This window comes from Gobius niger, assembly GCF_951799975.1.
Source record: "Gobius niger genome assembly, chromosome: 12".
NCBI classification, from domain to species: domain Eukaryota; kingdom Metazoa; phylum Chordata; class Actinopteri; order Gobiiformes; family Gobiidae; genus Gobius; species Gobius niger.
The window spans coordinates 18235730-18249024 of NC_136863.1; the positions used below are offsets into that span (position 1 = coordinate 18235730).

The 13295-nt window shown below is 40.4% G+C and overlaps 1 protein-coding gene across 1 annotated transcript in view; it reads right to left on the minus strand.

Annotated features, from left to right (window-relative positions):
* LOC306972051 (uncharacterized protein) overlaps positions 1–13295 on the minus strand; it is a 42409-nt gene that overhangs the window by 13727 nt on the left and 15387 nt on the right. The window contains 8 exon segments of the mRNA XM_079568496.1: positions 1263–1377; positions 1452–1511; positions 1680–1739; positions 1819–1987; positions 2155–2320; positions 4593–4703; positions 4705–4848; positions 10177–10253. Of these exon segments, the coding sequence (XP_079424622.1) occupies positions 1263–1377; positions 1452–1511; positions 1680–1739; positions 1819–1987; positions 2155–2320; positions 4593–4703; positions 4705–4848; positions 10177–10253 (902 nt within the window).

Below are 13295 nucleotides of genomic sequence, written 5' to 3' on the forward strand. Positions count from 1 at the left end.
TTTTCTGTTACGTTTTGGCTGTATTTTGTTGTAATGTAACTATGATAAAGCCACAAAAACATGACGAAAACAAGACAACAAAAACGAGGAAAGAGCTTAAAGCAGTACCAAGTAACTTGTTTACCTTAAAGGGGCTAGATGTAAGTTCTTCGTTTTAAGCTCACTACTGCCACCTCAGGTCTTATGCGTAACTGCAGCTTCTATACTAAGCTCGAGAATGAGGGCACCTCGGACCGAAGTAACAACGTTTTGAGTGACAGTGCAGGATTTTAGAGGCAGTTCTGGTGAACAGGTCTGGGCTCATTCTACACATTAGGACATTGCTTGAACATGTAGGGGGAGGAAAATACTTTGTTTTAACATTTTTAAACTCTGTATAGTCCCTTTTATAAATCCTTTTTGTAGTCCATCTGGGGGTAATACAATTGTTAAGGGGTACTTTCATCGCTCTCTGGTGTCTCTGCCCAGAAAACCACAATTGCAACTTCCCTGCCACTGGGTCGAAGTCACCAATCCACACTTATGGAATTACGAAGAAGAAGCTAACAAGCTACCGGGCAAAGCTAACTGTGGGCTAGCATTGTGTAACTGGATGTACAATATCCCTCTCTTCCTTTGTCTTTTCTGTCAGTGCAGTGTTTACTCTCACGGACAATTAATGAGTAAAAAAATGAAACATGCTATGACACCTACAGTGTTATAGCCTCTAGGGGCATGAGTTACTTAGTTCTGCTTTAAGCCAAAGTTTTCAAATGGGGCATTACAACGGCCTATAAGGCTTGGTTAAGTAGGGGGTATAGAGGTTAATGTGCTGAAGATGAAATACAAGTTCTATTTTATTTCATTTTATTTCAAATATAACTCAAAACAGAAACACACTATCTGCTGTACAGTGTCAAAATGCATTCTAGTGCAAAATACACAAGTTCTCAGACCTTTGAAAAGGGAAACATCGGAAAATGCTAAGCGGCACATCCACAACCTTTCATTGATTCATATTGAACATATTTACACACTGACTTGATATAAAAAAATAAAATAATGTAATTGTTGCATTCTTACCATTTACATTTATGCCAAAACACTCATTTATATGGTCATAAGTTCCTTTACATGGATAAAAACAACATGATGTTGCAAAAAAAATCAAAAAGTAGTGCTGCTCTTACACCAAAAACAAAAAGGTACATTTATGTCATATGTAGTCCTTCATACTAGATCACGTATCCACTTATAAGGCACACTGAACTGTAAGGACTTACCTGCTGGTCCTCCTCAGTTAAGCAGCTCTGTTCCTGACCCCTCTCGCCCTGCTCACTCAGACCCGGACAGGACAGCGGACCCTGCTCAGCCTCTGCCAGGCCCTCCAGGCTGCAGCTACAAAAACAAGAAAACGAAAGTCAGATATCAGTAGCTATCCAGGGTCAGAATTTACAGTCCTAATTGTTTACCTTCTGTTGTCCAATTTCTCAGGCTCAGGGGTTGCCAGGTTGGCTGGGCACCAGCTCATGCTGAGAAACATGGCGAGACGCAAGAGATTAATTAATTGTAACTGAGAAATCAATCCAACATTTGTGCTTAAATATAACACATTGTTATTGGATTAACACTTTACAACACAATAATAGTATGGTGAGACTGTGCAGCTGCTAGCTGTTGAGACATTCAGCATTGTGTACCTTCTCCTGTGAATAGGAGTTTTTGCAGGCCTTGATTCTTCGGATGGGCTTTTCAATGGACTACAAGGGAAAAGATGAAGCATTGTGAGTAGAAAACACAAAACAAAAACAAAGGCTGTGGGGTAAAGTCGGGCTGGACCTGCTCTGTGCGATGTCGGAGGGGATCTCGTTCCTCCCCGGCTCCCAGCTATGTCGCCGTGAAGGAGACAGAGAGCGGCAGGTCGCTCTCAAAATGGCTGACGATACAATGTTGATGGGCAGCTGATCTTTCTTCTCCTCCTCCTCAACTCCTTCCATCTCTCCAAGTCCTTCACAAAGGCAGGCATTTCAGAGGTTTGATATGTGAATAAAGCCGGGTATAAATTAAGTCTAAACCAAGACATGGCCACACTGTAAAAAACATAGTTTGAGAACCAATGACCGACACCAAAAATAATTTTGGGATAAATGTTTTAGTCGTCACTGTTTCTGTTACCTGTATCCTCGGCCTCAGACTTCCAGGAGAGTCTGGAGGTGTTTGCATCTGAGGTGGAGATTGAAGGCTCTTCACTGAAGGTTCCCAGCACAGAGGAGGCATCGTCAGTGGAGGACCAGGACACGCGCACCTTCGGATCACTATCCACTGAAAGGCGCTCACAGGGCTGGGCACAAAAGTATTTGAAGATGTGGGAAACAGAAGTTACCTCTTAAGTCTTATTAGTCGGGACAGCGTAGGGCGAGTGCACGATCTGATGACACTGAAGCCAGAACAGTGTCCAGATTACATGTGTTGTTACAATATCCCACAGGCTATCATGGCAAACAGAAGGGGTTATTGATAAATTGCTTATGAGCAGTCTATGTATCTGCATTAAATCATGTTAGGAAATGTAACGCTTATATGGTAAATGGTCTCAACTTATATAGCGCTTTTCCACCTACATTAGGCACTCAAAGCGCTTTACAGCAAGGATCCACTCACCCATTCATACTCTCATTCATACACCAATGTACACAGACACTGGGGGCAATGTGGGTGAAGTGTCTTGCCCAAGGACACAACGACAGTGTGCACTTCCAGGAGGTTGGATTCGAACCTCCGACCTTCCGATCATGAGACGACCCGCTCTACCAGCTGCACCACTGTCGCCCCAAATATATGAGACAAAGAGCATTGTGATTTAAAAAGTATGTCTCGCTGTAGACATTGATGTCATTGACAGAAGGGGCTTATGTCTTGTCTGGCCGAGGGACTCACAAATATGAGAAAACCCAGTGGAAAAGTATTGTTCAGAACAAGTGAGTCACTCTCACAGTGACTGCTCTTTCAGTATTCGAGGAAGTGTGTAGCACTGTTTTTAACTGTAGTCAACGAAAGATCAAATTACCCATCCAAAACACTACAATCCAGAACCCCATTCACATAATGAAAAACATTCTACTGTTTCTCTTAAATGAATTATGAGAAACAGTAGAATGTGTTACTACTTTTCAATTATGACCAGTGTCCACGCAACTACTGTATGAGCAACTGGAAGGTTTTCCTTACACTCTTGCCAAATTGCAGAGAGGAAAGAGTTTCCCAGTCTGTTGCGTAACACAACTTCTCCCAGAGCGGCTAATTTTAGAAAGGCATAAAGGTAGAACGCGTGAGCACTGTTAGTTTAGCCAGACGTTGATCCAGTATTGGGGCCAGCTGCCGTGTGACGTCAAAGCGCTCTGACGCCGACGATCACGGCCCACCACTGATTATGTGCTTATGGAAATGTTCATGCACAGGAAACGCAGTGTGTGTGCGGCCTTGTTGTGTTCAGAGTGTGTGGACGTTTTGGCTAGAGGCAATTAGAGTGTGAAAAACATGCCCTGGACCACTATCTGGGACGTAATGAGACCCCATAGGTAGATAGTTTGAAGTCTATAAGGCTTTTAAGTTTAAGCTAGGGCGTTATTCAGATATATTGTATAAAGTGTAAATCACTTTAAACATACAGTATGAAGGGGAAAATGTATTACTACTCCTTTTCATTCATAAAACGTATTTTAATTATAATGGTTTATGGTTATAATGATTTTCTCTTAACCAAATGAAAAAAAAAAGAATTGAAGTAATATTATGTGTAAAATAAGGTTGACAGTGAATGGTGTATCTGCAAAAAGACCAAAGACGTTTTTAGCCTCGCACGCACAGACTGGTACACATCAACTCGTCTAAGCTTATGTAAGAACATATCTCAGAAAAAAACGGTGGCCTGTTCCTTAAAAGGACTTTTTGGGCCTTAGGGGTTCTACACGCGGGGAAGGTTACCCACAATTCTACTGGGGTGTGGCTGGTGATATTTGATAAAGAAATTAACAATTGAATAGCTAAACAATATTTAAATAGTTAAACACTATTTAATAGGGCTGGGACGAAACAAGACTTCTGTCACGATCCGATACGTATCACGTTACTCAGATACGTATTGCAATACAGTAAGTAATTACAGTAATATGTTTACCTCAAAATGTGTCCAAAAAAAAGCATGTGTCCAAAATGCCATTTGACGTGTGTTCTTGCCTGAGCTTAGACAAGTTGATAGATACCTGTCTGGTCAGTCATGCAAAAAGACCAAAGATGTTGTTAGCATTTGGCCTCTCCCAGCATATTCCTACAGCTGCAAACGGGGGTGAGGTTGGAAGCTACCACGCTCTTCCACGGGCGCTCATAAAGACCAGACAGGTACATATCAACTCGTCTACTGCAGTGCATGACAAAAATGCTTCCAAACACAAGTATTTAAAGTATTTCGACACCTGATGAAGATTTGCACTATTACGATGTAATAATAGTGTTTAGCACCACTTTGGTGTTAACTTATCTCACATTCAGGACTGGACAGATTGTTACACTGAATAGATACCCCTCGTGGATAATAAAAATATTGACAGTTGTACCTCTTGAAAAGTGCTGTCCTGGGCTTCAGTGTTGGTTTCTGGAATGTCATCCTCCTCTTGTAAACACACCAATGAGTCCTTCTTGTTGTCTTCCGGGACGGCTACGGAAACGGTTTAAGAAGAGGAACATTTTAAAAATGAGTGAGAAGAGTGCGTTTTTTGAGTATTGTGTTTCTGCCAACAGTTTTTTACCTGTTTGAGAGCTGAGGTCAGGACAAGGTTGGACTGGACAGAAAACATCAGTCTCCCTCTGGATCTGGAGGAATCAAGGTCATCACTAAATACAGTTCACAGCATCAATAAAACAAAACAAAACATACAAGCAAAGAAATGAGGGACTGAAATGTTGCCACGTGCAAAAGAAACTGGCCTGGTCATAATAATATAAGAATGTATTATTCTAACCCTCTATATTCTTATAAAAGTTACCACTAGAAAAAGAAGTATAAGTGACAATGATTTTTTTCAAAACCATAAACTCTTTTCTCTCAAACACGAGATAAAAACGCTATAGGTAATGCGTGTAGTTGTAATGTGTAACATGGTAATTGTCACGAACCAGAGTCTTCAAAGTCTGAGCTCTGAAGGCCTCTCAATAGTGTCTTGTGATATTCTTGTAGGACGAGCCATCCCAATGAGCTCATATTTAGTTGTGAGATTGTTAATCATTGAAGCCAAAGCGGTCTTTGTCCACTGAGGCTCTGGTCTCAATGGTGCTGTTGTCTGAACTGTATGTTGCCTACTCTGTCCATTATCAACATCCTGCAAAGAGACTTCAAGACAAAAGAGAGACTTTCCATCAGTAGGTGGGCTCTCGCTGCCCACTGTCACACGGGCCAGTTTTGTATCGACTGTTGTTTTAAAATGTAAATCGATATTGGACAAAAATAACAGTTTACCGATTCAATTATTAAAACCACCAGCACTCTTCTTATACATATTTACACATTTAAAAAGTTTCATTCGCTACAGTGACATATATTCCTTTGCCATCTGATGCAATGTTGAACCTCGCCACGATGAGTCACTTTAGGTGTAGGCCCTGTGACACCTACAATGAAGAACTTTTCTAAAGCCTCAAATTTTCGGTCAGACTTGAAAGCTTTGACATGTGGCCCGTGGTCTTCAGAGTAAAGGAATAAACATCAGAATGACATCAACCAGACGGAGGAGGGTGTGTGCACCGTGGGAAGAGGGCCCTGGCCAACCATCTACCGCTGGATTTGGGATTTTTGCACTGGGTTTACACTTAAAAAGAACCCCAAGTCGAACACAAGAAAAACAGAAACAGTAGGGAGTACTACAGTTTTCATAATGTTGCAACATACATTTTCAGATAAATGTAAATGTATAAGAAGAATTGGTAAAAGTTGGATTGAGAACTTTAGAGTGGCAGTTTTGGGACACACTAAAGTTGGCCTAAAACTGTAAATTCTGTATTATAGGTTATATGTCGCACGTCTGCATAAAGAAAAATCCAAGTTGTGAACCTGTTCTCAATGGCAATAAGACCTATTCTGATTCACATTTGGAGTATTCCCAGAATTAAATCTCAGATCTCAAAAACAAAAGCTAAAGGTCAAGTGAAAATTGAGCAGTATACTGTTTACTGCTACATTTGGTGATACAGTAACGACAACTTTCAGAAGACATATAGTAATACGAGGTACCATCATATTCCAAATATATTAGAACAGACCTCTACTGCATTTGATCTGAGACTGTGCATCAGTTGAGGCCATAATATGAGCTTATACTTGGTGTTTCTTGCCCCTTAAGGAAAATGTAATTGTAAATAGTTCCAAGGTTGTTGTGGATTCACAATTAATATTCCTAATTGTGCTAGTTCAAAAATGCCACAGTGCTAAAACAAACAACCCACGAGTCACGGGCAACCATGTTATCAAGCTGACAGCAGTTGACAAAGTGTAGCCTTTACTTTTTATGGGCTAGCATTAGCTCAGAAGAGTGTGATGTTGACATGTCAAAGCTAAAGCGAAATACTGTGACCGCATAACAAGGCTTTCTTGTGAAATCACCACACATTCAGCATTACACGCGACACCAGGGAGTTCAAAGATATGCAGACAAACCTACCTTAATTAAGACCACATCCACAGTCCTCTCTGCTTTGGAACAGAAACTGTACCTCCGCCTATGTCTCTCATACATGCCGAAACTTCAAATCATTCCCACTGTAGCTTCAAACTGGGACTTCTCATACTTTCTTCTGCTGATTTCATTTGTGGCTCAAGGATAAAAAACAACAACTTTTCCAGTCAAAATACGTTTTAAAATGAAACTCCAAGCATCGTAGGTTATGGATTCTGTAACCAATTGACAAAAACAACCGGGATAAAGCTACAGCTAGCATGCACGCACCAAAAACTACTAGATCGATACAGTTTCCAACCAACACAAACTCCAGTTGAGAAAACTTGCTAAGAAAAAAAAAAAGAGAGAATCCAATCATTTGTAAATAACTTCCAATGTGAAATCCGGCAAAACAGTAAAATCCTGGTGCAGTTGGAAAATGAGCCTCCTTGCCCACATCTGCTCGAAGCCTGGCCCCTCCCTCTCTCCCTCCGTCCCACTCGTTCCCCTTTTTCCTTCAGGCTGTCCATTCCTCGCTCTCCGCAGCGCTCCACCCATCACATCTGTCGCTCAAACAAACCGCCTCACATCCACTGGGTACCTCCGCTGCGCCCTCTCGGCCACATACAAAGGACCTCTATGCACTTCTGCATGCACTTCTGACCAACTCCAGGCAGTCCAAAGCATGTCTCAATTGGAAGTGTGCATGTTTTTAGAATCAAGGTCACCATACACGAGTGAAAAACCTGCAGCAACTTTGATGGGGTTTGTACCACTAATCATTTGCATAAAAATAGATGCGCTGTTAAGATTCAGCACATGTGGGGAAACATTGTGAGCATGAGATGGCTTCAACAATTCCTCAGTCCATTAAAGCCTACTGGCCTAAATCATATCATCTGCTCATGCAACATAAACATGACTTTGGTCTACAGGGCAAAAACTGCTTATGATCAGCATTACAACACAAGCAAAATAAATATTTACCATTCCCAAACATTCAATAAAATTGAAGTAAAAAAAGAAAAAAGAAAAAAGAAAAAGAAAAGCCCTGCATGGCACACACACCACTGGAAACTAATCCACCCAGGCACAACTGGGGAAACAGCAGCAGCACTAAAGGTGAAACACAACAGTCTAATAAAGTGAAATGGAGGAAATGGAACAATGAGGTCAGCAGCGTTAGAATTTAGCATTTACTACTGTGATAAATATCCGGGCTGCACAGAAAATGTCTAATTATGGGGTAGGAACATTACACTTTCGAGAGAACCACAGTATTAGCAGATCTATTACATCTATTACAATTTATAGATATTATATGGCCTAAATATATGCAGTTTTTTGCGATTGGCCAATAATGATGATTCATGTAATGATTTCAAAATGTGTTCCAGCAAGCTGCACCTAAGGCTAATTGGTGTGAGAAGCCGTGCCTTGTTCTGACAATAGTTACACATGCATCAAATGCCCCTATTGAACTTACTAATAGTATTGGGGAAAATGTCATTACTTTATTCAGTTGCAATATTTCATGCTTCAACGCTAATAAAGAAATGTTGCTGCTAACAAATATGCACGTCCTGACTCAAACTGTGCGAGAGCGGTGCACAGTGGGAGTGAGAGCAAAGAGTTTTCGAGCCAATAAGTGGAAATAATCAACCCCATCTGAAACCAATCAGTAGCGCACAAATACAGCAGTTGTCATGGAAACAGCTGTACAGCGTCCAGATGTGACGCAGGCAGGGATCCCAGCTCGAGCCTGCCCCGCCGTCTCACATCTGGAAGAGCTTACGCAGAGACTCGCCACAAGGGGGCAGCAGAGCAAAGATAATAATTAAAATGTACATTATGACCATTCCTTATTTATTCCTATACAGCAAACATACTTAAGTTACATTAACCTCTTAAGCACTTAACTGCCACCTTAGGGTTAGGGTTAACAATTACTTACATCCAAATCTCAAAGCGTATTGACTGGAGAGCTTACAGCCTATGTGCCAGTGTAATACCTTATTTGAAAGCCAAGACCTTCTAGTTTCTAAAAATATGTGTGAGATCTGTGTGAGTGAAACACAACTTACACTACATTTGCCGCTCCTAACCCTAATCATATCCTGATTAGGGTTAACAAACCCTAACCCTAAACCTGGCCCCCGGATCATGAGGGACCCCCACCTGAACCAAACACATTTTGTTCCCTTTGGCATTACCCAAATCTAAAAGCTTCTTGAAAAAAGCATCAAATTAGCAATGAAATTGAGACGTAAAAAAGGATGAAAACGCGTAAAAAACGAGACAAAAACATGACAAAAAAGCAATGGAAAAAAACAAATAACTCGGCAACAATGAAGGAAAAAATCTTAGCTTTCAAATCAGGCATTACACTGACCTATAGGCTGTAAGCTCCAGTCAAGAGTAAAGCCGAACTGGAGAAAATGCGGCCCGTAAGGTGGGAGATAAGTGGTTAGCATATATAAGTTATTGCTGAGTCAATCCCAAGGCTAACGCAATCTCTCATACAACTTCTGGCAACTTCGTTTTTCCAGTTATTTATGTAAGCAAATAGACCTATGCAAAGAGTCATGTGTTTATGGGATTGAATCATGATTGAAACATGAGAAACTCATGCTTGTGGCTACTAGAGTAGATATCATTGACGGTATGTTGTTTAGTGTTCAATTGACTGACCGACTTTAGCATATGGTTAGTAGTAATATACACATGGGAAACAGATTAACAGATCCCCCTCATAAAAAATGACTCAAGATGAGCGTTGTTCCTTTTCCATTTAATTCAGCAGAACGAATATAATTACAAAAAATACTAGCTCAACATAAATGAGGCACTGACTCAAAATTCCCACAACTTACTGTGTGACCTTGTTGTCCATGCAAGCGACTAACTGCGTCATTCAGAGACATGGAAAAGGGATTTATGTGTTTGCCCATGATCCCGTAAACATAAAAACTGATTTAAAAATATTGTGCTTTTCTAAAATCATTGGCGAGGTAATACAGCATCAGAGGAAAGGATTAATGGTGACAACAACATCCAAAAAGATGGTCTGATCCGACGTCTATGTGCCACCAACTTCCACAGCCACAGCTACTTCACGACTTCCCTTGAACATGTTTACAGAGTATTGTGTCCGAGATCAAGTCAATAAGGTTGTACTGTATCTATTTCAGTACAATCATCAATCAATCAGTTCATGCGGTTTAAACCATATTCAACAATACGGGGGTTCACGGGATTTTTTCATCTTTTGTAATAAGCCGCTGCACACAAAAGAGGACCTCAGCCTCTGACAATGGAAACCACCAAATGTGTGTATGAAGCAGAAGCATAATCAGACACAATGCTGAATGAAAAGTGTTCCATTCAAAACAAACATATGCTGTCAATAAAGGAAGGCCTGCGGGAAAAAACATCCAATTGATCTAATATACTGCCCATACTGTAGGATTTACTGCTCTGTGTCACTCACCTGAAGTGCTTGTAAACAGTCCACGACGCTCCTTTTAGACGCAGGATCCTCCCGTTCCACTGAACTTGTGCCAGCGTCTGTCACGAGAACAAAGACCCAGAAGTAAAGTCAGTGGCATATAACAACAACAGTAGAGAGCATTAGCATTTGTTGACAAGCTGACCGACAAGAATAAAATGACCTTGAAGTAGGGAGGGCACGCTGTTGTCATACGGTAACTAAACGGCTATAATAGAAGTAACTTAGGAAAATCAAAAATAACATAAAAAGACGGTTTTGGCTCATGTTTTCAGTTGTCGCTTTACTGTACATCTTTATTTCCCTGCAACTCCTTCGATAAAACCGTCGACATTTCTTCCAAACAATGCCATATGCCAACTTGTCTAACGCATTTTATATGACCTTGCGCAGTGGGTGGAGGTTTCAAGCCACAGATTTGCACACAAAAGAGGATGTGGGACACTGAAATGAGTCAGTGCTGTTTGAAGAGGGCGACATACCTGTGCATGAGTCGAGTATTGTTTGACAAAAACGCACTGTGGTACAAACACACACACCATAGGCATCATATAAGAACTAAAACCCTTGCGTAAAGGCATGATATAATTCACACTTAAATATAAACTAAAAAAAATACGTACTTCAACAACTACAAAAACTAATAATACAGTTTCTTTGAAAACTTGCCCACATCAAGGCTTTTAGGCACAATATAATATGTGAATTCCTTCATAAAAAACAAATTTAAGTTTTGTTTTAATGCTTTTTTTGCTTTTTTTTTTAAGACATTCACTCCCTATGCTCCATGGTGGTTGTTAAAGGGGCTAGATGCAAGTTTGCCATTTTATTCTCACTACTGCCACCTCAGGTCATATGTGTAACAGCACCTTCTATATCAAGCTTGTGCATGACGGCATTTTTTGAGTGACAGTGCAGGATTTTAGAGGCAGTTGAGGTGAACAGGTCTGGGCTCATTCTACACATTAGGACATGGCTAGAACATGTAGGGGGAGGAAAATACATCGTTTTTACATTTTTAAACTCAATACAGTCCCTTTAAGTTACGTATGTAGCCAAAGCTGCCCTTGGAAACAAGGCTGCTAATCTGTGCCATCACTTCCTCCGACCACAACCAAACACTCACTGACACAAGTTGCCTAGAATTGCCATGCAGTCACCCATTCTAGCACTAACCAGGCCCAACCCTGCTTATTAGCGTGTGAGATCAGACGAGATATTCTCCCGGTGGCGCTCAATACAACTTTTAAAGAGTTTAAAGTTAATATCTAAATAGTTTCACTCCTTTATACACCTGACCTTTCATAATTACACAAGTGCACATGGCCACAGACTGTGCAGCACGCTTCAAAAGACCTCTCTGGACACTGGCACGGACATCATAGGTGCCGTCGTCAGTCATTTCTCGGCTGGACTCGAGTTTGGCTGCCCACCGTGAGCTCTGATGACATCACCAGGTTGCCCGGATACGTGCACCCATACAAACAGTGGAGCCGGATCAACCGTCTGCCGCTCACGCCCCGCCACTGACATTATTCTACACACTGTCTCTCTGCTTCCTCCCATTCACCCAAACACAAAGCAGCTAAAATTATCTAATACCTTCTAGAAAGGTCAGAAAATGTGAGCATAATGCGAGATAAGCCAGGGCTGTGTAAAACGGTGAAAACAGATGACTTTCAGAGAAACAATAACCATTTTTGTTTCCAGACCGCAAGACCAAATATTTAGACATCGCAGAGCTAAGATTAGGATTGTTCGGTGAATCATTATATCACTAATGCGGTGAGGTGCTTTAGTTAGTGAGTCGGTTTAATAAATAACGTATCATCCTGAATCATCTTCCTTTGCAGTCTGGATAAGAATAATGTGAGGCCTTTTGTGAACTACAGGGACTGACTTTTACATGTTCCCTGCCTTGTTTGGAATAGAGCTCCTCAGTTGCTATATTCATGAGCTCATGTTGATGAATTAAGGCGATTGCAGAGGAGGTGGTTGTAATATGAGCAAAATTAAATACAGAGTTAATAGAAATTGCTTTTTGTAAATATTAGACAAAAGTTTTTAAGTTGCCACCTGTACTGGGTTGTTTTGGTGTTGAGGACATTTTGCCTCTCACGTCAAGATGTTTTAAGCCGCATGTTGAATATAAAGCAATCTAGTAGGGAGGAGTTTACGTCGTTATTGGTAAAGCCCATGTTTATTCTATATAAACATACTCTCAGCTGCTCAATAACCTCTATTGTATAGTGAGTATCAGTATACTCAGTAGTTGCCGTTGAAGGCTCTTGAGAAGAAACATTCTCAACATTAAAACAATCCAGTACAGATGACTGCTTAACCTTATAACCCCCACCAAGACCAAGTACATTTTCTCCAGTTTGGCTTTAACAAATCCAAAAGCTTCTTGAAAAAAGTGTCAAAATAGTAACAAAAGAGCGACGAAAAGCAATGGAAAAGTGACAAAAATATGACGAAAACCCGACAAAAATGTGATGTTAAAAAAGAAGTAAAAAAAAAATGACTGAGAATGAGATGACTTTTGTAGGTCTTACGTTTTCAAAGGTAAGAGGCGTTAGAAAATGCACCTCTTAAGTCTCACCTGAACCGAGCACATTTTCTCCAGTTTGGCTTTACCAAAATTTAAAAGCTTGAGAGAAAAAAAGCATAAAAAACGTAAAATCATAATTAAAGAGCAACAAAAATGCGCCCAAAAAGCGTCAAAAACACAAGAAAAAATCAATAAAAAAAATCAACATGAAAGCCAGAAAAAAAGTGATGAAAAAGCAAATGAAGTGACAAAAACATGGCAAAAAAAAAGAGACATAAACACAAGAAAAATGCTTCAAAAACGTGACAAAAAAGCTACGTTCAATTTTGTAGGTCTTAGCTTTGAAATGAGGCATTACAGTTGCTCTCACCAGTCGAGAAGCTTTTAGATTTGGATAAAGCTGAACAAACCTCTTAATTAAGAGGTTAAGAACTTCTGCTACAATAAAAAAAACTGCGGTACGACTGAGCGCTTTTATCTAAATTAATAATGATTTCAAAACATAAATTATGCTTGGAACCCAGAGTCACCAAAGGTCACTGGAAAAGTC